The sequence below is a fragment of the Tursiops truncatus genome, chromosome 6 (genome assembly GCF_011762595.2).
Source record: "Tursiops truncatus isolate mTurTru1 chromosome 6, mTurTru1.mat.Y, whole genome shotgun sequence".
Classification (NCBI taxonomy): domain Eukaryota; kingdom Metazoa; phylum Chordata; class Mammalia; order Artiodactyla; family Delphinidae; genus Tursiops; species Tursiops truncatus.
The window spans coordinates 11,002,736-11,027,385 of record NC_047039.1 but is presented as its reverse complement, the minus strand read 5'-3'; the positions used below and the strand labels follow the sequence as shown (position 1 = coordinate 11,027,385).

The 24,650-nt window shown below is 39.6% G+C and overlaps 1 protein-coding gene across 1 annotated transcript in view; it reads left to right on the top strand.

The window, feature by feature from the left end:
* ELP3 (elongator acetyltransferase complex subunit 3) overlaps positions 1–24,650 on the top strand; it is a 113,047-nt gene that overhangs the window by 73,297 nt on the left and 15,100 nt on the right. Inside the window, exons 11-14 of the mRNA XM_033857603.2 lie at positions 4,271–4,361; positions 6,903–6,968; positions 8,538–8,765; positions 9,715–9,796. Of these exons, the coding sequence (XP_033713494.1) occupies positions 4,271–4,361; positions 6,903–6,968; positions 8,538–8,765; positions 9,715–9,796 (467 nt within the window). The remainder of the gene's footprint in view (positions 1–4,270; positions 4,362–6,902; positions 6,969–8,537; positions 8,766–9,714; positions 9,797–24,650) is intronic.

Here is a 24,650-nt window from a genome sequence, read left to right as displayed (position 1 = left end):
CCTAGGGGCAGGACAGGAATAAAGACGCAGACATAGAGAATGGACTTGAGGACACGGGGAGGGGGAAGGGTAAGCTGGAACAAAGTGAGAGAGTGGCATGTACTTACTTGTACTACCAAATGTAAAACAGATAGCTAGTGGGAAGCAGCCGCATAGCACAGGGAGATCAGCTTGGTGCTTTGTGACCACCTAGAGGGGTGGGATAGGGAGGGTGGGAGGGAGACGCAAGAGGGAGGAGATATGGGGATATATGTATGTGTATAGCTGATTCACTTTGTTCTAAAGCAGAAACTAACACACCATCGTAAAGCAATTATACTCCAATAAAGATGTTAAAAAAAAAAAAAGGACCGGTTCATTATTACTGTATTGTTTATTTGTGGCAAACTGTTTTTTTTTGGTTTTTTTGTGGTACACGGGCCTCTCACTGCAGTGGCCTCTCCCGTTGCGGAGCAACAGGCTCCGGACGCGCAGGCTCAGCGGCCATGGCTCACGGGCCCAGCCGCTCACACGGCATGTGGGATCTTCCCGGACCGGGGCGTGAACCCGCGTCCCCTGCATCGGCAGGCGGACTCCCAACCACTGCGCTACCAGGGAAGCCCAAGGACCGGTTCATTATTAACAATACTTGTAGAGCCCATCTTCCTTTCCCTTCATCTCCCCTTCCCATCACCTCCAGAGCAGTGCCACAGAGGTGTTGAGAGCAGCATGCTTGGCATCTGAAGAAATGTAGAGTAATAGTGAGTGCAGAGGTGTCACCAAGAGTAGTTGGGAGATTGGTTGTATTGAGCAAATAAGTTGTTTGATTTAGCAAGCAAATAAATATACTAAAGATAAGGAAGCCAGGTTTCTCACTGTCCAAAGGGATTTACAGACATTGAAGGGTAGAAAGCTGAAAAGAACACTGAGGCACTGGATTAGAATTGTAATTATCAGCATGATTTCACAGCTTTTTAAATTTGTATGTAGAAACGGTTATAATGTTTATATATTTGAATATATGAATATAAATATATATACACATATGTGTATACATACATAAATTTCTTAGTTGTGTACACTGAAAGGGTCTAGAGGCAATGATACCTCAATAGTAATGAGCACAATGAGTGCTCAGATCTTGGTTTCTAAATACCACCCTCCACTAAAAGGAATCAGCGATGCTTGGATAAGTGGCCAATTCTAGGACTGGGGCAGCAAACATATAAGATCAACGTGTAACATCATGTTGTTCCAGAAAGTAAAGAAATATTCAAAGAATGGTGGGAACATGTCAAAAGGACCCCAAAGCCAGCCTGAATGCATGCCCACTGACCAAATCTAATGTAAGCAACAAAATAAATACTGTTAATATCAGATTACAGCTCATTGAATAAAATAGAAATCTATGCATTTATAAATAAATGAATAAATAGAGAAGGGAACATTCTTCCTTAATATACAAGCTCAACTAATAAATGCAGAAGGGATGGTAGAAATAGATAATCACCATTGATGTCTATTATAGGGACGGTGATACAGAAGGAGTCATCGGTGGATGCTAGACTGGTAGTTGGAGGCTTGGTGAGGAACAGGATATTGGCATGATGCAGTGTACTTGTTTCAGCTCTCATACTGTAACAAGTGTCCTTTCACAGTCCATTTAATAACATATTTTTCACATTTTTATGCTTTTTGTTGATTTTGCTGTTTAAAATAGCCCCCACATGTAGTGCCGAGGTGCTGTCTATCTAGTGTTCCTAAGTACAAGAAGGCTGTGATGTGTCTTACAAAGAAAATGAATGTGTTAGATAAGCTTCATTGCAGCATGAATTATAGTGCTATTGGCCACAAGTGCAATGTTACCGAATCAATTCTGTGTTAAATAAAGTGTTTTTAGCTGGAAACCCACATAAAGCAAGGTTACATGTTGATCAGTTGGAGAAAATGGACTAAAGGCTCACAGGAACCTAACCCTGCATTTTCCATAGGAGCAGTGCTTCACTGTTTGCTAATTCAGTGTTCATGGCACATTATAGGACTTCACTGCCATGAATAACAAGAATCAGATGTATCTCGTGTAATGGGTACTGCCGAAACCGATAAGTGTCGTTTCAGGGGGGCCCCAAGGAGCCCGGTCTTTTATGTCTCAGCACAGAAAGAATTCAGCGAGAGTCAAAGTGATAGATAAGCAGTGATTTATTAGAATAGAATAGGATGCTTGTGAGGCTTACAAGCGGCTGGGCAAGAAGGTGCTGCGCCCTGAGAACTTAGTGGGCTACAGTTTTGTAATCAAAGGAAGAGTGGGGAGGGTGAAAAGACCACCTTCTTCCTCATTCTTGAGTAGGCGTCGTGCTTCCATCATCAGCTCCTCCTCCAGATTGGGCACGGGAGTTTTCTTGTCCCTACATGGTCAAGCCAGGACTGTCATGGCACTATGGAAAAATTATTTCAGGTCTTTCACTTTGAAATGTCACCTTTCCATAAAGTACTGTTTTTTATGTGTGCAGAGAGCATGTCCTAGGGATCATTAACTTACTGAGCTCACTGGGCAGGATGTAGGTCTCATGTCACCCTTGTTTTTATTGTTTTAGGGCTTGTCTCATGCATGGGTTTTGTTGCTAAGCAGGCCTGCTTGGCTTTGTGGTTAAGCAAACCTGCTTTCTTGAATGACCATTAACTTACAGGGGTCTCCCATACTTTTTTCTTTACTTACAATCCCCTAGTGGGATTAACTATTTAATTGCCTAATTTGTCCCTTTACTTTGTCCCTATCACTAACAGTGGTTGCCATTGGTTTTATCAGATTAATTTCACATGATGTATAACAGTGTTCAAAATTTTACTCTGTTGTGAAACTATACGTATGTATTTGTGAGTGATTTATAAAATATTTCAGGGTTAAAAGGGACATGTGGAAGACTAACTTTGACTTATATAATATGAAATAGTAAAATATTTAAAACAGTTGTTTGTGCATTTCTTGTTAAAATAAACTATACTTTTTAGTTGACTAGCCTTCTTTCGGTTTCATCTGCTTACTGATTTAAGATGAATTTGATTTTAAGAAATTATAGTTCCAAAGATAGAAAGTTTATTTTACTAGAAAGTATAAGTAAACCGTATCTATTAACTAATCACTCTAAAATATGTTTTTTATGTTGCTCTCACTTTGAACTCCTTGGTATGTCTTTCTCTTAAAGAATTTTGGCTTATCAGTGCTTTATAGTTGTTTCCAGAGCCTGATAGATTTATTGTGTATAGTTTCTAATGATTATCAATTGGCTTTTGATACTTTTTTGAGTGATTGGGGAATATCTTATTAGAATCAAATAGATGAATTAGCTAATTTTATTTACTTAACATTTGGAGGGATAAGTGAAAAGAGAAGGAAAAGACTCAAGCTGATTCAAAAGCAAAAATGAGAAGAAAAGATAAATGACATATTCTCCAAGTCTTCTAATCAACCAAATATTAGACAAAAGAAATAGGGGATTTGTCTTTAAACTGGAGATGTGCTGAGCATATTCTTACTTTAGGGTTTTTTTTTAAACTGTCTTTAGATACTGATTTTTGTCTAGAAGGGATAGTGGGGGCTACTAAAATGAAACTCATAATTTCAACTTTTGCTTGACATTTCCTTGGTACTGGGCACTTTACACTATATTGATGCCAGGAAAAAAATTTTTATCTACTCTCATCTTTAGGCAAGTTCTTATTCTTCGAATGCAGAGTCACTTCTAATTTAGATTTTTAGGAAATGGGAAAAAATTTATTCTTTGAGACCAGTTGTCTAAGCCAGGCTTTTGCGCTTCCTGGTTACTTGTCATTCAGCAACTGTATGGGAAAGTGTTTGTAAGCTATAAATCAGTGTGTTAATAATAATTTTTATTTCTCCTCTGAAATTGGACTTTGTAAAAACTTTGTAAAAAACAGTTTTATTTCTTGTTTTGTTTAGTACAGATGTCTGTTTCTTCAGCCAAAAATCATTACTAATGGTTATTGGGCATTTGTTTTGTACTTTGTAATCTTATATAGTGTTTTCATCAGATGTTTCTTAGAAAAACCCTGAGTGATAGGTGAAAATCATAATTTCATAGATGGGAAAACTGGGAGGTAGAAAAGCGGTGAACCTTGCTTTTGGGTCAGAATATTCAACCTCTGCTTTCCTGGTCCGTTTTGAGGTGGGGAAGGGGTGGTTTTGTTCTTTTTGTTTTTTTAAATATCCCTGCCTTTTACTGCTGTAGAGAGTGACTTATATTTTACAACAGCTGATGTTTTTCTCCTACAGAGATATTCCAATGCCCTTAGTCAGCTCAGGAGTAGAGCATGGTAACTTGAGAGAGCTGGCATTTGCAAGAATGAAAGACCTTGGAATACAGGTAAGAGTCTGACCATAACTGTTGAGATCAAAGTAGTCTGAGACACGAAAACCTGTGATACTATCACATTACAAACTTACAGGTTTGGTCAAAAAGCTTTCATGTATTGAAGCCATTCTTACTGTATAACACCTTGAAATTGAAGCTAGTGGTTGCAAAGTCTGCATCCTATCCCCTACACCCCTCTGCTTTCTTCTAAAAGAGCGTAGGTTTGTCAATTTAATGGTTGTTTTTCCTGCCTTCTCAGATTGCCAACTATGTGTTCAACTCCTTTTTTAAAAAAACTTTTTTTTTTGTTTTGAAGTATTGGGTGTTCAATTCTTGACTAGTGGTTAGAGAAGAATACAACCGTTGAAGAAACAAGGCTTACATACTGAAATAATTAGCAATGTTATTGCCCAGATATACCAGTCTCCCTCGCCCTGCCCCACCCCCATGTCTATTCACTCACTCATTTATTTCACAAATATTTACTAAACACCTCCTTTCTGCTTTCCCTGAAAGAGCCCAGGAATCTGCAATTTGACAGTCTGTAGATGATTCTGAAATCACAATAAGGTTTGAAACTCAGTGCCCTAGGAGCTATTTCTCAGAGCTGCTAAAGAGAAAAGGCCAGGAGGGTGTCTAGGCCTGAGCACTGATTCCTGGCCTCTGCCTTCAAAGATTCTCGTTCACTCCATCTGGGATGGAGCTGTGGGAGGTTCTCATGCACAGTGCAAACATGGACCCCACTTCGAAAGATGTCGTTGAGAGGACTGCATATCATGTTTGTGGACCTACCCAAAACATTTTGTCCTCTGTCAATATATTATGGAGAAAATTTTTCAGAAAGTTGTTTGTCCGTAGGAGAATTTGTGAACATTATGGCTTATTCTACCCTCCCCCCAAAAAAATTTCAGTTCTAGAAAAACAGCAAATGTATGTACAGTAATGAAAGCCCCAAACAAGAGCGTGTGCCTACTCAGCCTCCCAGTCCCTGCCTGTCCTTGTCGTCCAGCTCCTCCTCCTGAGAATACCACTGCCCAGTGACCCACCCGGCCTGCTCAGCCTGCTGACCTCATCAACCAGGCACTGTTTTTAACCCTGTACCCCTCTTAACCCGTGATAGCCTGTCGTAAGGTAAACTGGGATTGAGTCTGAAGACTGGAATGCAGTCACACCGAAAGACATCCAGTTCACATAGGCAGTGTCTTTACTAGAAAATAAGCACACACCAATCTCTGCCTTAAAAAGCATTCCCCTCCCCTCCAAAAAAAAAGAAAAAAGCATGCAAGTGTTCATTAAAAGTATGTAATATGGGTTCCCGGGGCATGGAAATAGCTTAGTTCTTTTAGAACTGAATAATGAGCTCTTACTTTTCTCATGGAATTCCATCCATATATATACTAAATATACTATTAGTAGTATAGCTGCATGACATCATCAGATTTCCTATGGCAATCTTTTCTCACTGATGGAAAACGTTAGAATCCTGGAAATAATTTTTACAGTTCTATAGGGGAAAATATACCATAGGGCATATAATAGTTACTGTAATTATAAATGTCAGGCTGTGTAGCCTGCACACTGGGTTGTGGAATAGGAGCAAGAGTTACATCACATAGCTTGGCCGTGCAGACCAGGCACTGCTTCCGTATCATCCACAGGCAGCTTTGTGCTTCCCAGGGACACTCAAAGAGCCAATCTGTGACTGTGGTTCAGATTGTATAATAAATAGCTCAAGGTTCTTTCTTTCCATTCTTCTTCCTTCCCTTCCTTCCTCCCTCGCATCCTTTCTTCCACAGAGCCCTTCTCTGCAAAAAACAGCAGTCTTAGCTTCCCTCTTTCTGACATTCCTAAAATGATACAAATATGGTGATGCTAAAAATGTTAACTGCCATAAAATGGTGAAGGTTTTAAAAAATTAGGAATTGGGTTTTTTCTTTTTTTTTTTCTTTTTTTTTTTTTTGCGGTATGTGGGCCTCTCACCGCTGTGGCCTCTCCCGTTGCGGAGCACAGGCTCTGGACGCGCAGGCCCAGCAGCCGTGGCTCACGGGCCCAGGCGCTCCGCAGCATGTGGGATCTTCCCGGACCGGGGCACGAACCTGTGTCCCCTGCATTGGCAGGCGGACTCGCAGCCACTGCGCCACCAGGGAAGCCCAGGAATTCAGTTTTTACTCTTCGGTAGACATAGTTTTGGGTTGCACTTTCAGATACAGTTATATCCTCTGGATTTTCAGATTTTAGAATGTATGTTCTTTACTTTCAATATTGTATATTGATCTCCTTTGGATTCTAAACTTATTTTAAAAGCAATACTGTACCAACTTCATGTATTTCTAGGTTGTTTTTCCCTATCCTCAGGTTTATTAAAGATGGCTTCATTTTTAATTCATTTCTTTTACCTCAATGTAAATTATGTCCAAACTTAATTTTGAGCCCAGGATTTGGTGGAGAAGTTTCAATAAAAATTGAATTAGTTAACAGTTTTATATTTGCCCCCCCTTCCCACTTTTTTTTCTTTCTTTTCTTTCTTTCTTTCTTTTCTTTTTTTTTTGGCAGTGTCGAGACGTGAGAACCAGAGAGGTTGGAATCCAAGAAATTCATCACAAAGTGCGTCCATACCAGGTTAGTTTCTTCATTTTATAGAGAGATTGGGTCCTGTTCATTAATCTTTGTCAAGCCTGGGCCTACACCTACTTACCAGTAGGACCAAACCCTAGAAGTTAATGAGTAAACTAAGAGCAAAGAGTAATTCAGAATGAAGTCAAGCCAGGAAAGCCAGATATGAGGGTGGCTCAACCCTAGAAGAGCCAGGTTAGGAAAACCAAGTTAGAACTTCACTGTAGATCAGCACTGTCCAGTAGAACTTTCCGTAGTGTTGGAAATGTTCTGTAATCTGTGCCATCTAATAGGATATCAGCTACCAGTCACATGGGACTTGAAATGTGGCTAGTGCAAAGAAGAACTTAGTTTTTAATTTTATTTAATTTCAAGTAATTCCAATGTAAATAGCCAAATGTGACTAGTGGCTACCTTCAGGTAAAGCTGAGTGTCATGTGCTTATCTCTGTGTGCAACTGTTCAATTATTGCCTGTTGATGGTAATCAAGCGAATAGATCAGCCATATCAACGGGTTCCACACAACGTGTTTGTGATGAATTAACTTCTCTCCTAGAATGACATCGTGTTAGCCATTTGCCAGATTTTCTGTGGGGGTTAGCTGTCGTGTAGGAGCCCATTTGAGAAAGGCTAGAGTAGATCTGCATCGATATTCCTGTTCTCAAAGTGAATTGTTTATTTGATTGACGTTTTTCACATTTTGGATCTTTTGAGGAAAAAAGTAGACCCAAGCATAGTTAGTCATTTTGTCAAATTCTTGTGCAATCCAGTTATCCAGCAAACATTAAGTTGAGGAGGAATATCAGTATTAGTCTGTTTATTCACCTCGCTGTGGGTCCAGTCTGCCCATTTTCAGTGTATCTGGGTGTGACCATGCCCACATATGTAGCTTTCTCTGCATGCATATTGCTTATATTTACGCAAAGTACGAGGGACACTTGAGCCGGAGGCAAGAGTCAAAAGCCCATGTAGACTGCTAACACAAAAGCTTCCCCAAAAGCCCCTGTCCGGTGATTGGATTTTCTTTAACGTGTTAATCTCATAACTAGGCATACTATTTTAAAGGTCCTGTGGGATACTTTTATAAAAAATTCCATCAAGGAATAAGTAACCAATAACACATTTTTTCCCCTAAAAGCAGGTTTTAGTGGAGGAGGTAAGGACTAGAAAAGAAAACCATTGAGTACCTGACAGTTCTGGGGCCTCAGGGTGCTCCCAAGAGCTGCACACGTGACATAATGTATAATTTTACCTTAGAGACTCTTCATGGAGGATCAGATTTAAATACATGGAAGCATTTACTGAGCCAAACTGTAAGAATCACAAGGTTAATGAGGTTCAGATATTTATGAAATTGTAAAACTGGTTTCCTTTTTTATAGTCCACGAACAAGTCATGAACTCTCGTTTAATCAGTGCTATTGAGAGGAGACAAGTAAAAAGAAACATAATTTGTGGTTATTTACTCTTTATCCCTAATCGTGGATATTAGTCTAAATAAACATATATAATAATAGAAATGTACTTTGTTCTCTAGTTTAAAAAAAAAGTTCTTGCGTGGCTTTTTATGAAACAGGTTGAATTGGTAAGAAGAGATTATGTTGCAAATGGTGGCTGGGAGACATTCTTATCCTATGAAGACCCCGATCAAGACATTTTGATTGGCCTCCTGAGATTACGGAAGTGCTCAGAGGAGACATTCCGTTTCGAATTGGTCGGCGGGGTGTCCATAGTCCGAGAGCTGCATGTGTATGGAAGTGTCGTCCCCGTCAGCAGTCGGGATCCCACTAAATTTCAGCATCAGGTATCCATGTATGGATGGAATACAGAAATGTATTCCATTTCTGTTTGACTGTGATTAAGAAATTGCTCAAAGGAGGAAAAGAGAAAAAGAATGGGGCAAGGGTGGGAGCAGAGGAAAAGGAGAGGGGAAATTCGGGAAGTGTAGAAACAGGAACCAGTATAATACTACAGTTGTTCAGAGATGTTTTCTCTTTAAATTGCTCCCCTTTGGGTGTGAGGGAGGGGGAGGGAGAGACAAATTGAGACTCAGTCAAGTGGAATATAATAATAGACTGAACCGTATGAAATTGCTATTTTTGAAAGTCAGTAATGGTCTAATACTGGCAATTTCGTATGATTCAACTATTTTGGGATCGAAGGAGATGATAATTTGAAAGAAAGCACTTATGAAATGTTAAAGCACTTCGTAAAGACAAGCAAGCTATGTGATATATATAGTGGAACACTATTCCACTCCCCCAAACAACCTAAATAAATAACTCACTTTTTTAAATTTCAGGAGAATAGGTTAAAACTGCTAATGGTGGATGTAGCATAAACCCCCATATTGGTGATTTAAGAATATTGCCTGGTTTCAAAAAGCTTTTTAGAAATTGAAGGGGTGACTAATAATACAAGGGTAGATGCCCCAGACTTTCATCACCTGGAGATTGCCTAGAACTTGTTTAAAAAGAGACAAGTCGAGAGGCAATTACCCCCTTGCTGTGACTAGATTAGTCACCCACAGAATACCTTTTGATGGCTTTTGTTGCAGTTATTCCTAGTCTGCTACAGTGTGCTTCTGGTATAATTGAATAGTGAAACTTTTCCTTACCCCCGTAAATGGTTTTTTGTCACTTTTATATTAAAAGAGTTTAGCAGCTACAAAATATTACCCTTCTTGTTTTATGGACCCCTCTTAATGACTTCTTCCCTTCATAATTCCCTAACCCCTCCATTGCCTCTTACAGGGATTTGGCATGCTACTGATGGAGGAAGCAGAAAGAATAGCTAGAGAAGAACATGGATCTGGGAAAATAGCTGTTATATCAGGTAACTGGGGGAGGGCAAAGTTCATGATTCGTTCACATTTTTAACTTGGTACCACAATGAAAAGTACCTCAGGCCTCTCTTTTCCCCATATATGATTATTATGTTCAAAATTGGGCAGAGCCAAATAGGGAAAGGCTGGTGCTCAAGCACAAAGAAAATTCCTGTAAGCAGTTTGGCGGAATAGAGCTTGCAGAAGCTCTCCATCCCTTGAGTGGCCAGGCCAGTAATCCATATCCTGTCTTCCTCGTGGTCTGTCACACTGGTCTCTTGTGCTTTGTGCCCAGTTACTCTGTCTGGGAAAAATGAAATTTGATGATATGGATCTAAGAAAATCATAAGTCAGTGTGGAGATTTGTCAGTATCATTCTGGAAATTAAAACAGAACCTAGTTGCCAGTACAAGATGTTGAAAGGCAGAGTTCCTTGCTCCTTAAAAATGTTTTCAGTGACTTTGTTCCTGGGGGACAGATTTCCCCTGTTTGGAAGCTTTCCCCTTACCTTGCCTAGGACATCAGATAAGTGGAGAAGTGGGCATGTAAAGGAAGGCCTGCTGTAAGTGGAGCAAGAAATAACACATATGCACCCTTTCACTCATATCCTCACAGACTTTGCTGTTCTCAATAAGAAGCTAACATGGTGAAAGCCATGATCAAGATTCAGGTTATTTTCCCTCCAGCATTTGTTTTCCCATTAGACTATGGCATTATTAAATGAAAGTTGAAATGACACTTTTTTTAAAAAAATCAGTAAGTTGTTGCCAATCAATAGATCAGTACCTTTGCCCAGATTTCAATGATTCCAAATACGGAAATGTAATGACCCAGGCTCACTTAATCGATTATTCAGTCTGGCTATGGTTTTTGGCATTATCCAGACAGATAATAAGCATTTTTTAACATGGCTAGCTCTATGTTTCTGTGTTATCTTTAATATTTTTTATTGAAGTACAGTTGATTTACAGTGTTGTGCTAATTTCTGCTGTACAGCAAAGTGACTCAGTTATACACATATATACATTCTTTTTTATACTCTTTTCCATTATGGTTTACTCCAGGAGACTGGATATAGTTACCTGTGATATACAGTAGGACCTTGTTGTTTATCCATTCTGAATGTAACAGTTTGTATCTACTAACCCCAAACTCCCAGTCCATCCCTCTCCCTCCCGCTCCCCCTCCCCCCTTGGCAACCACAAGTCTGTTCTCTGTTTTTTCTGTGTTATCTTTAATCCCACTAAAGAAGTAGGAACTAAATGAGGTTCACCTAATTGGTGCCAATATTTGTAATAAAAAATATGTTTACTTCTCATTTGTTTAGCCTGTGGTTGTCCAGAAGTCAGCCTTTCCTGGTACCAGGAAAGAGCCAGACCAACTCAGAGCTCTTTGTACATGTGCACCCGTGGATTACCCGAAATTTCAGTGGCCTCTTTTGCCAGCGCACTGTCAGTGTTTTCAGTACAGTACTTCCCAAGCATTAATGTGCTTGTGAATCATCTGGAGATCTTGTTAAAATGCAGATTCTGACTCATTAGGTCTGGGGTGGGGCCTGAAAGCCTAGATTTCTAACCAGCACCCAGTGATAACCTATACTGATTATCTTCAGACCATACTTTGAGTAGCAAGGGTTTTAGTATTCTCTTCCAAATGTAGTATTCTCTTTCAGATCACTAAGGTAAAGATATTCTCTGTGACCCTGGCAGTGCCTGCATTCCCAAAGTCTGATATGCAATCAAGTGATTTTCTGGTATCTGTGGGAACTTGATCAGTTTTTAAACTGAAGGGCATCTGTATTCTTTTTTTTTCTTAATTTTTTTTTTTTTTTTTTTGGCTGTGTTGGTTCTTCGTTGCTGCACGTGGGCTTTCTCTAGTTGCGGTGAGAGGGGCTACTCTGTTGCAGTGTGCGGGCTTCTCACTGCGGTGGCTTCTTTTGTTGCAGAGCATGGGTTCTAGGCGCAAGGGCTTCAGTAGTTGTGGCGCATGGGCTCAGTAGTTGTGGCTCATGGGCTCTAGAGCACAGGCTCAGTAGTTGTGGTGCATGGGCTTAGTTGCTCTGTGGCATGTGGGATCTTCCCCAACCAGGGCTCGAACCCACGTCCCCTGCATTGGCAGGCGGATTCTTAACCACGGCGCCACCAGGGAAGTCCCAGGGCATCTGTATTCTTTCACTTCTCCATTATATTTAATTTGCCTTCATGATATCTATCTCTTTTTAGAAATGTTACATGCAGAGAGGGGCCTCTGACTTGCCTGAGGTCACATTCAGTTGCCTGTAAGAGCCTCAGTTTCTGCTTTTTGAGCAGTGTCTTTCTAAGTGGAAATCAGCGTCTGTCCTCTTTCTAGCCTTTTGTTATACTCTAAATAATAGCTCAATTTCAGATCATCTGCTTGTAGAACTTTTAAAATAACAAGAAGAGACTTGCTAAAAATAACAGGGAAGAACCTTTCTGCTTATTAGTTGTCACAGTAAGACTTCTTGGTTTCTGTACAGGGGTTTCTCTTAGCCAGAGGGTTTCTACAGAAGCAGCCCTGGAATGCATTCTTGGCGCTCAAGGGAGTTCTGTGTTACTTCCTGTCTCTCTGGTCTGTGAGCTTCCCCACCACTGCTCTGTGCTGGGGAAACCAGCTAGGACCTTGACTTGCTGTTTGACTGACGACCTGATCACTCTTCAAATGAAAACACCAAGAACATTTACTCTGTGTGATGCATTTTATTTCTCTAATTTAATAATATATTACTGTTCTATTTAAGTTTCTGAATCAGACATCTGAGGTGTCCATTATTCAGAACTTCAAGGAAGGCAGATTTAAAGTGTTTTTTTTATCATAATGTGTTCTTTGGTTGTTTTTTTTCTTCCATATTTGTTCAGTTGACTTTGGTCTTTCTGATTTAAGTACAGTGCTGTGTGTGTGTGTGTTTAATTGGTTTTTGTAAAAAGTGAATTATTCTCCATAGGTTGATCCTTAGAATGCAAATCTCCTTGTGATAGTACTGGTGCTTGTGTGCTGCATTTATTCACAAGACTTCATTAGATGTGGTGTGTAAGAAGAGACACTTGGACGGGGGTGTTAGGATTCTATTCCTGCATTGACAGTAGCTCTCCTTGTGATCTTGAATAATGTTGCTTGATCTCCATGGACCTTTATTTCTGTACTAAAAATAAGTGGGTTAGGTTATCTTTTACAGTTCTAACAGTCTAGAATTCTGCCCCTTAATATCTTCATTTCTTTTAGTTCTCAACAAGACCAACTATGTTGTACTGATTACATATGAAGTAGATTCTTTTCTAAAACCATATTAAGAGACCCTTTAATTTCATTAGTAATTGATCTCAGTCTCATTTAGTTTGGGGTATTTGATGATAAAGTCTCCCGTAGGTAGCTAATCCTAGCCATGATTTGTGGAGGCATGTCCATTTCTGTCCCAAGTAGTGATATTTTATGACCTGTGTCCGACTTTTTTTCCCCTGACCTTGTCCTTTATTTGTAAATCCATCTTTGTTCTGGTCTGTAGGCTTTTGCATAACTCATACACGGTGGTGGTCTAGGTATTCTGTCCTGGCATAACTAGTAGCTTGAGTAAAGGGAGAGACAGATCATTTATCATTCTGGTTTCTGTGACTGTAAGAGGAATGCATTTATGTAGAATTTTTTTTTTAATTACATCCTGATTCATTGTGACTTCCCTTCATCTTGCCAGCAGATTTTCTCTGTTTTCTTGGATTTATAACCTTTGATTCTGCCTCTAGACAATATTATTAACTACACAGTAGATGTGATTTGAATAGTCAGAAAGACTCCATATAGTCTATTTTTCCATATTAAAAACCAAATTGTTTTTATCTGTTACCTCAAGATATTTTGTTAATAAAAGGTACATACTGTATATTTTATAGCTGATTTATCTTTTTTAAAAGACTAACTTTATAGCTACATGAGAAAACTGAAAACTTGTTTATCAGAGTCCAATGAAGCACTTTCTCAGAGTGACTTTTAAGTTTATTCATTCTGCTTAAGTATATAAAATTGTCTTAGTAAGTAAACTGTGTGTTTTAAAATTAACCATCAACTCTAAATGTGAAAATTAAACAAAGCAAAAATGAAATGGCTAACTTCATCAACATCAAAACACTACGTGTATTGAGTATCTCCTGTGTGTGGGGAACGTGGACTGAGACGGCAGAGAGAGGAAGGAGGAGATGCCACCCTGCCTTTGAGGGATGTTGATGGGGCCAGAGCAGCTCGCTCAGTCTTCACCCTGCAGATTGTCCTTAACTGCAGAGCAAGACAAATTTTTCCCTACTTAGACTATTTCTCAACTCAGGATTAGTTGCTTCAGCGTAAGAAAATCATCTTTTGGGCTTCCCTGGTGGCGCAGTGGTTGGGAGTCCGCCTGCCAGTGCAGGGGACGCGGGTTCGTGCCCCGGTCCGGGAAGATCCCACATGCCGCGGAGCGGCTGCGCCTGTGAGCCATGGCCGCTGGGCCTGCGCGTCCGGAGCTTGTGCTCCGCGACGGGAGAGGCCACAGCGGTGAGAGGCCCGCGTACCGCAAAAAAAAAAAAAAAAAAAAAGAAAATCATCTTTTCCTACATATAAAAATGGGTAAATCAGTAGTATGAGAACAACCAGCTTATAATGTGTAGGCAGGAAATAACAGTTAATTGCTGCTAAATATCTAAGCAGTTAATTAATCTAAGCAGTTAATTAAGTTAATTAATACTTAAGTCCAAGTACTTTAGTATCTTTCATCAACTTACTCATGTAGCTTCGATCAGCACACATCTGTTTAACATTAACAAATCGTATCTCCTTAAAAGCCGTGATGTTTATCTACTTGGATGATCAGCATTCTTTCCTTTAAAAACGTTAAGATGGAGCAGTTTTTTCCTTCCCTCTCATATGGTGTAAAGTGCAAAGATTACACTGTAGAACTTAACCATAACATTTGAAATGCCATCACTAATAATCACCATGGAAACTGGAGATCTCTGATGTCACACTGCCCGTGTGATTTCTCAAAGGGCAAATATAACTGTTGATAGCCACTATTTAAAGAGCCACTTAATACCTCCAACAAAATGATTTTTTTTCCTTTAGGCAATTTTGGCTAGGCATCAGATCCAATCATGTTCCTGTTTCTGTTTGCCAAGCTAATTGCTGTGCATCAAGATGAACAGCTATTCCCCAAGCTCCCCCTACTACCTTCGTCATAAGCGGTATCCTATTTGTGTTCTTTCAAGTAGAAAATTAACATGGCCATTGGCCAAGAATTGTACCAGGCTGACGGATCAAACGATGATGAGAAACGAGGAAAATGTCTGAGTGTTTGATGACAGAAATCACTGAAGTCACAGGCTGATAGCCATTTTGTTTAAACCTTTTAAAAAGGCAGAGAAGAGGGGAGAAGAGCTTAAATACAGGATGAGCAAACGAGTCACCGTGGGATGACATCGTTCTAGATCATGATGCTCAGAGTTCTGTGACTCTAAAGCCACATGTACAATCCCCACTAGTGAAAAAAATCAATGTGCCTGAGACTTATAGCATCCGATATGGCTTCCTGGGACTGAAATTAATGGTCTTGTGCCCCAGAGCCACTGATTAATCAAATGATATGTGGGCAGAAAGTAACAGTCGTTTTGTTTCAATGAACTACCAATGACTGAGACTACTTACTGGGCCCCAGAAACTTGGCCTGTATTCCAGGCTGTGACACATCTCCCTCCTTTTGAGGTGAAGGTAGTTTTATTCTTTGCATTATAATCTAATTGGAAAAAAAAAAAGGGTACATTTGTAACTAGATCTGTCTGGTAATGGACTTGTAATCATTACCAAAATGCCTAGAAAAGCTTTCCTTATTTTGGCTTACCTATTTGCTAATGGACACAGGAAGCCTGCCAAATGCAAACCGGTTTGTGCCGCATGTGTTAATATAGGACTTCTCAGAAAGGAAGGGAAAAGGCTGTTTGCTCTTTTATAGCTTCTGTTTCATCCCTTTCATAACTTATCTTTTCATAAATTATCCCCTAACTATTCCCTCGTTAAATGCACATTATTAGGGCTCTGTATATTCCTCTGTTTCTTTCATTTTGATATTCTGACTGTGATCATACATATTTCTTTTTTGGTGCATGTTCCAGTGGGATTTTGTCATGGTGGTGGTGAATATCTTTCTTTTCAAGAACAATAGGTACAACATAAAATATTGCTTTACAACAAGAACTTTATTAATTTCATCGTCTTTATTAATCAGACTAGCACTGATGACATAGAATACTACTTAGCTTGGTATCAAATTAGCTAAATGTGTGCTAAGTGGTGTCTGTATTGCTGTGGAGGCATTGATGCATAGCTCACTTCAGGACTCTTTATTCCCTGACTTGATGTTTATTCATTTATAGATGAATCAGGTACCAGTTATATAGTACATTGCATATCAAGTGCATTGGACCCATCTCTCACTTGGCATCACATGACTATATTAATTAATGCATGTTTTTCAAATATTCCCAAATAGGCCATTAGTCAGTTTCCACTGTTTGGATCTTGTGGGCAAGTGAATTTTTGGTGACGTTTCCTAGGCAGAAGCTAGTGATACCAGTAGATATGCTGGCACTGGAGGAACAGGATTTGCATTTGGCAAGTGCTGTTGCTCTTCCCACATCCATGCTGTCAAGTCTTCCTGTGTCTCCGAAACGTGAAGGTTAAAGTCTCGGAGGATAGCCTTGCTAATTTGGTTGACACACCTACGTTTGTAGACTTTTTCTCCCCATTCCTGTTCCCTTTTGTTTATGGGTATTGGGAATGATAGCTGTATACTTCTGCTTGGGTAGAGGAATAGAGTTATGTGGTCCCTAATAATATGCCCGAGAGGTCTGGGAGCTTTAATATAAAGGACCGCCTTTATTGTAAAGTTACATGCTTCACAGGCTTTTTTCTGAGCAAGGACGCCTTTTCCAAAGTGGTCTAGCCTGCACTGCTCACCATCTGCTGTCTATCACAAAGGCTCTTTTATGGTTTGTTGTAGTGTTAACTCCTTACCAGTGTAACATTCATGTGATTAGTACTGTGCTTTTCTCTAAATGTTTGACATTGCTATAACCCATTCAATTCGATAAAGCTTTTCTCTTTTAGATCTGTTAGAGGCAGGGCTTTGGCAGATTCTTCCCATTTGGGTGAGCAGGTAACTAAATAATGCTGGAAAATACTGATGCTCCCTTTTTTTAGCAACAACCAAGATACTGATATTATAGAGCCTTTTTAGTTTGGGCATTTCTAATTCCAGTAAGAGATACACAGGGGATTTCTTTGGTCAGTCTGGCTTAAACTGTTGACTCTAACCAACGGCTCACATTTTCAAGACATTAAGTGGTAGATTTAGGTTTTAGATCGTAGCCACAGGGTAATGTTTCCTTACGCACCTCATCCTGTGCCTCCCAATGCATCCAGTTGTTCAGTTTGCCCACCATTTGTGAATGAATCACTGATGTCTAGTATACCAGTCAGAAGCCCCAGATCTATACCCTGTGTGGTCTGTTACCTTACTGCAAATCCTACTAACTAGTGGTTGTCTGGGTTATTTATTGTGGTGGAACACACCACCCCAAAATTTAGTGGCTTCAAACAACCATTTTATTTGCTCAGTGATGCTCTAGGTCAGACATTCAGCAGGGCATGGAGAAGATGGCTTGTCTCTGTTCCATGATGTCTAGGGCCTCGGCTGGAGTGGCTTGAATGGCTGGCGGCTGCTGGGGTGGCTCGCCTAGAGTCTGTCTTCTAGCTGGTAGCGGGTGCTTGGCTGAGACTGTCCACGTGAGCACCTTGCTGCTTCTCCACATGCCTTGAACTGCTCCTAGCATGAAGGCTGGCCTCTAAGAGGAGGGAGGAAAGGCCTCGGTTTAGAAGTTGCAGAACATCTTATATGCATCATTTATCGCTGTGTAATAAAAAAGCCACAAAACCTAGTGGCTGGAAACAACAAGCAGTTATCTCGTGGTCCCTGTAGGTAAGGAATCCAGAAGGGACCTAGCTGGGTGCCTCTGGCTCAGAGCATCTCATAAAGCTGCATTTACAGTGTCAGCCGGGACTGTAAGCATTTCAAGATTCAATTGGGATGGAAGGGTCACTTCCAAGTTCACTGTATGGTTTTTGGCAGGCTTCAGTTTCTCACGGGCCGTTGGTCTCAGGGCCACCGTTCCTCCCCATGCCATGTGGGCCTCTCCGTGGGGCTGCTCATCACGTGGCAGCCTGCTTCCCCCAGCAGAATGATCACAGAGACAGAGTCCCTTTGACATGGAAGCCTAGTCTTCATAGCCTGGTCTCAGAAGAGAGCCGACGAGTCTAATGCCACCTTCAAGGGAAAGGGAGTACACATGACTGTGAATACCAGGAGACAGTGAACTTCGAGGGTCATTTTAGAGACTGCCTGCTACGATGTGACTTCTGCCCCATTTTTTTTGGTTAAGGAAGTCATTGGGCCAGCCCAGATTTAAAGGGAAAGGAAAAAATCCCACTTCTCAAAGAGAGAGGCTCTGGTAGTGACCATCTTTGGATACTAAGTGAGCAAATACACTTTCATTTAACTTGTGATTAATAGGCATCCAGCCCCTTTCTACAGGAAACTTCATGTAGCCTTCTCCCAGGATGGGCTGTCTTTGGGCATACCTAGCATTAGGGGTTCTTGTCCCCGTCCTGATGTCAGTATTTTCATGCAGCCATCATGCAGCACAGGCACACCTAACACTGTCTTAAGCGGAGTTTGGCAGGCCGCACAAGAAGCACCTGCATCTGACCTATGTCTGCCCTCTCTTCCATGAGGACATTCCTCTCTTTCCCCTTACAGGCCTGTCTAAATGTCTCACGCTTTAGGTCTAAGATGTTGCCCATTTATGTCTTCCTTCTAGGCTATGGAATATAGAAGAGCATCTTAGGCAAGGGTACATGCTTTCCCTAGGGAGATCTGACCCTAATCGACGGACGTTCCTTCCTCTCCATAAATACCGAAGATAGTTAATGCACCTTAAAGACTTTTTCCCCCCATTTGGGGAAGCAGTAAATTGTATATAACATAAAATTTGCCATTACAACCATTTTTAAGTATACAGTTCAGTGACATTAGTTACCTTCACAATGTTGTGCAACCATCACCACTATTTCCAAAACATTTTCATCACCCCAAACAGAAACTCTGTACTCACTAAGCAGTAATTCCCAATTTCACCATCTCCCAAGCCCCTGGTAACTTCTTTTTTTTTTTTTTTTTAACATCTTTATTGGGGTATAATTGCTTTACAGTGGTGTGTTAGTTTCTGCTTTATAACAAAGTGAATCAGTTATACATATACATATGTTCCCATATCTCTTCCCTCTTGCGTCTCCCTCCCTCCCACCCTCCCTGTCCCACCCCTCCAGGCGGTCACAAAGCACCGAGCCTATATCCCTGTGCCATGCGGCTGCTTCCCACTATCTACCTTACGTTTGTTAGTGTATATATGTCCATGACTCTCTCTCGCCCTGTCACAGCTCACACTTCCCCCTCCCCATATCCTCAAGTCCGTTCTCCAGTAAGTCTGTGTCTTTATTCCTGTCTTACCCCTAGGTTCTTCATGACATTTTTTTTTCTTAAATTCCATATATATGTGTTAGCATACAGTATTTGTCTTTTTCTTTCTGACTTACTTCACTCTGTATGACAGACTCTAGGGTCTATCCACCTCATTACAAATAGCTCAATTTCATTTCTTTTTATGGCTGAGTAATATTCCATTGTGTATATGTGCCACATCTTCTTTATCCATTCATCCGATGATGGGAGAAAATATTTGCAAATGAAGCAACTGACAAAGGATTAATCTCCAAAATTTACAAGCAGCTCATGCAGCTCAATAACAAAAAAACAAACAACCCAATCCAAAAATGGGCAGAAGACCTAAATAGGCCTAAATATCTTCCAAAGAAGATATAGACTGCCAACAAACACATGAAAGAATGCTCAACATCATTAATCATTAGAGAAATGCAAATCAAAACTACAATGAGATATCATCTCACACCAGTCAGAATGGCCATCATCAAAAAATCTAGAAACAATAAATGCTGGAGAGGGTGTGGAGAAAAGGGAACACTCCTGCACTGCTGTACCATATGACCCAGCAATCCCACTACTGGGCATATACCCTGAGAAAACAAAAATTCAAGAAGAGTCATGTACCAAAATGTTCATTGCAGCTTTATTTACAATAGCCCGGAGATGGAAACAACCTAAGTGCCCTGGTAACTTCTAATCTACTTTCTGACTCTGTGAAATGGAATCATACAATATGTGTCCTTTTGTGTCTGGCTTATTTCACTTAGCATAATGTCTTGAAGGCTCATCCATGCTTTACACACACACACACACACACACACACACACACACACACACACACACACACACACACACACACACACACACACACACACACTCTTGGGTTGTTTCCATCTTTTGACTATTGTGAGTAATGTTGCTATCACGTTGGTATACAAATATCTATTTGAGTCTCTGCTTTCAGTTCCTTTGTGTCTGTACCCAGAAGTGGAGTTGCTGGATCAGTGGTCATACCATTTAACTTTTTGAGGAGTCACCAAATTGTTTTCTACAGCTGCTGCATCATTTTACTTTCCCATCAACAGTGCACAAGGGGTGCAATTTCTCCACATCCTTGCCTGCACTTGTTATTTTCCTTTTTTTTTTAATTTTTTTTATTTTATAGCCATCCTAATGATATGAAGTGATGTTTTATTGGGGTTTCGGCTTACATTTCCTTGATGACTAAAATGATGTTGAACATCTTTTTGTGTGCTTATTTGTCATTTGTGCCTTTTAAAAAATGTCTGTTCAAGTCCTTTGCTCATTTTTTAATTGGGTTGTTTGTCTTTTTGTTGTTAAGTTGTAGGAATTTTTAATATCCTCTGGCTACAAGACTCTTAAATATTTTCTCCTATATATATTCATAAAGATAGTGGTCTGTAATTTTCTTTGTAGTGTCTTTGTCTGGCTTTGGTGTCAAGGTATTGCTAGCCTCATAGGATGAGTTAGGAAGTGTCCCTCTTCAGTTTTTTGGATGTGTTTGAGAAGGATTGTGGTGTTAATTCTCTAAACATTTGGTAGAAATCACCAATAAATCCATCTGGTCCTGAGTTTTACTTTGATGGGAGGTTTTTGATTATTGAATCAATCTTTTTACTTGTTACAGGACTATATAGACTTCCTGTTTCTTCTTGAGTCAGTTTTCGTAGTTTATGTTTCTAGGAATTTGTCCATTTCAACTAGGTTATCTGATGTGTTGGTGTACATACATATTCATATTGTTATTCATATTCTCTTATAATTCTTTTTATTACTGTAAAGTCAGTAGTAATGTTTCCTCTTTCATTTCTGATTTTAGTGATTTGAGTCTTTTTTTCTTTGTACTTTTTTTTTCATACTTTGTATGATTTCAGTCTTTTAAAATTTATTAAGACTTGTTTTATGGCCTGATATATGATCTAACCTGGAGAATGCTACGTGTCCACTGTGGAAAACGTGTATTCTGCTGTTGTTGGGTGACGTGTTCTGTTAGATCTAATTGGTTTAAAGTGTTGTTCAAGTCCTCCATTATTGAAAATGTGTATGGTAGTCTCCAGCTCTTGTAGAACTATCTGTTTCTCCCTTCAGTTCTGTCCATTTTTGCTTCATATATTTTGAGGCTCTGTCATTCGATGTGTATACATTTATAATTGTTAAACCTTGATGAATTGAACCTTCTATCAGTTTGCAACGTCCCTCTTTGTCTCTTACAAACTTTTGTTTACTTAAAATGTGTTTCATTTGATACTAAATCCACCCCAGCTCTCTTTTGGTAATGAGTTATTTTCTTAGTGATTACCTTAGGGATTGCAATTAACATCTTAAATTTATAACAACCTAGTTTGGGTAATAATCATTTTAGTTTGAGTAATATGCAAATATTCTGCTCCTATACATCTCTATCTCTTGTTTACATTGTTACTGTCACAGATTACATCTTTATACCTGTCTGACCTTTGACATAAATTTATAATTATTTTATGAATTTGCCTTTTAAATTATATAGGGAAAAAAGAGGAGTTACAAACCAAAAGAACAATAATATCAGCTTTTATATTTACCTATGTAGTTATCTTTACCAGTGTTTACTTATTTCTTCACATGGCTTTGAGTTACTACCTAATATCCTTTTATTTCATCCTAAAGGATTCTTGTAGGGTAGGTTTAGTGATAATAGATTTCCTTAGCTCTGGTTTATCTGGAAATGTCTCAATTTATCCTTTATCCTTGAAAAATACTTTTTGCCAGATAAAGAATTTTTGGTTGACAGTTTTTTTTTTTTCAGCACTTTAAATGTGTCACCCCACTTCCTTTCTGACCTCCATGGTTTCTGATATCAGCTCTTAATCTTATTGAGGATCCCTTGTATGTGATGAGTCACTTCTGTCTTGCTACTTTCAAGATTCTGTCTTTGGCTTTCAACAATTTGACTGGGGACTTCCCTGGTGGGCCAGTGGTTAAGACTCTGTGCTTTCACTGCAGAGGGCCGGGTGCGATCCCTGGTCAGGGAACTAAGATCTCACATGCCACTCGGCACAGCCAAAAAAAAAATTTTTTTTTTTTTTTGACTGTAATGTTCCTCGGTGTGGATCTCTTTAAGTTTATCCTGCTTGGAACTTGTTGAACTTCCTAGGAGTGTAGATTCATGTCTTTCATCAAATTTGGGAAGTTTTTGGCCATTATTTATTTTTTCTACCCTTTCTCTCTCTCATCTCCCTCTGAGACTCCTATGATGTGGTGTTAGTATGCTTGATGGTGGTGGTGTAACACAGGTCCCTTATTTTAGCTATTGTACTTTTCAGCTCCACTATTTCTGTTTGATTCCTTTTTATAATTTATCTTTATTGGGTTCCCCCCTTTGTTCATACAGTGTTCTCATTTCCTTTAGGCCTTTTTATTTTTTTTAATTGAAATAGATTTGACATATAACTGTGTACGTTTAAGATGTAGAACATGTTGATTTGTTACTTTTATATAATGCAGTATCATTGCCATTTTAGTGTTACACCTCTAAGACATCACATGATTATCATTTCTTTTTTGTGGTGAGAATAAAGATCCAGTCTCTTAGCAGATTTGGTATTTATAACGCAGTACTGTTGTCTGTAATCATTATATTGTGTATTAGATCACCAGGATTTATTTATCTACAGGTGTCAAGTTTGTACCTTAAATGGCATCTCTTCTATTTCCCTACCCCGCAGCCACCGGTAGCCACCATCCTATGCTCTCTTTTTACAAGTTTGGCTTTTTCAGATTCCACAAGTGGTATACGGTATTTGTCTCTCTCTATCTGACTTATATCACTTGGCGTAATGTCCTCAAGGTTCATCTATGTTGTTGCAAATGGTATGAAAATGAATTTCCACCTTTCTTAGGGCTGAATTATATTTCTGTGTGTGTGTGTGTGTGCGCGCACGCACGCGTGCGTGTGAACAGTTTTTTTATACATTTATTCATTGACATACTTAGGTCGTTTCCATATCTTGGCTATTGTGTATAATATGCTACAATAAACATGGAGGTGCAGATTTCTCTTCAATATCCTGTTTTTATTTCCTTTGGATATATACCCAGAAGTGGAATTTGCTGGATCATATGGTAGTTCTAAATTTTTGAAGAACCTCTGTACTATTTTCTGTAGTGGAAAAAAACATCACCAACTTACATTCCAGCAGTAGTGTACCAGGCTTCCCTTTTCTTCATGTCCTCACCAGCACTTGTTATCTCTTGTGACTTCTTGGTGATGGTCATTCTAACAGATGTGAGGTGCTATCACATTGTGGTTTTGACTTACATTCCCGTGATGATTAGTGATGTTGAACACCTTTTCATGTCCCTGTTGGCCATTTGAATGTCTTCTATGGCCAATAGGAAAAATGTCTATTTAGTTCCTCTGCCAGTTTTTTTAATCAGATTTTTTTTATTGAGTTATATGAGTTTTTATATATTTTGGATATTAACTCCTTATCCAGTATATGGTTTGCAAATATAAATATTTTCTCCCATTCTGTAGGTAGCCTTTTCATTTTGGTTTTTTTTTTTGCAGTGCAGAGGCTTTTTAGTTTGATGCAGTCCCACTTGTTGACTTCTGCTTTTGTTGTTTGTGCTCCTTTAGTTCTTTGACATGATTTCCTTTAGCTCCTTGAGCATAACTGAGACAGTTGACTTTGCCTAGTAATCAGTGTTTAAGATTCCTCAGGCATAGTTTCTGTCCACTTCTCTCTTTCTTGTGAATGAGTCTTAGTTTCCTGTTTTTGGTATGCTTTGCAATTTTTTGTTTAGAACTGCACATACTCAAGAATTATAAAAGTCAGATTCTCTCCCTCCTCGGGGATTGCTCTTAAGGGCTGTAGTCATCCACTTGTATTTCTTCAGGCTATTTTGGCAAAGTCAGTATTCTTTGTTGCATGTGCTCACTAAAATTTCTTGTTTCATTTTCTTTGCAATCAGCCTGTGACCTGACAGGGATTTCCTTAAATGTCTGAATCTTTTTTAAAAAGGTGGTAAGGGAATACAATAGATACCCTTACTGCCCACCCTGGCTCCAGCTGGCCACTCTAGGAGAGGGGGATGGTAGGTGGTTCACATCTGCTGCCCTCTTACCAAAGGGCAGCAGCCTCTCCCTCCATCAGGCACTCCCCTGGTTGCTGTAAGTGCCTTATCAGGTTCTGGTGTCCCCATGTAGTTGGCTTTGATGGTTGTTTCCAGCTTACTGGTTGTTTCAGTAGAGGGACTGATCTCTAGCGTTT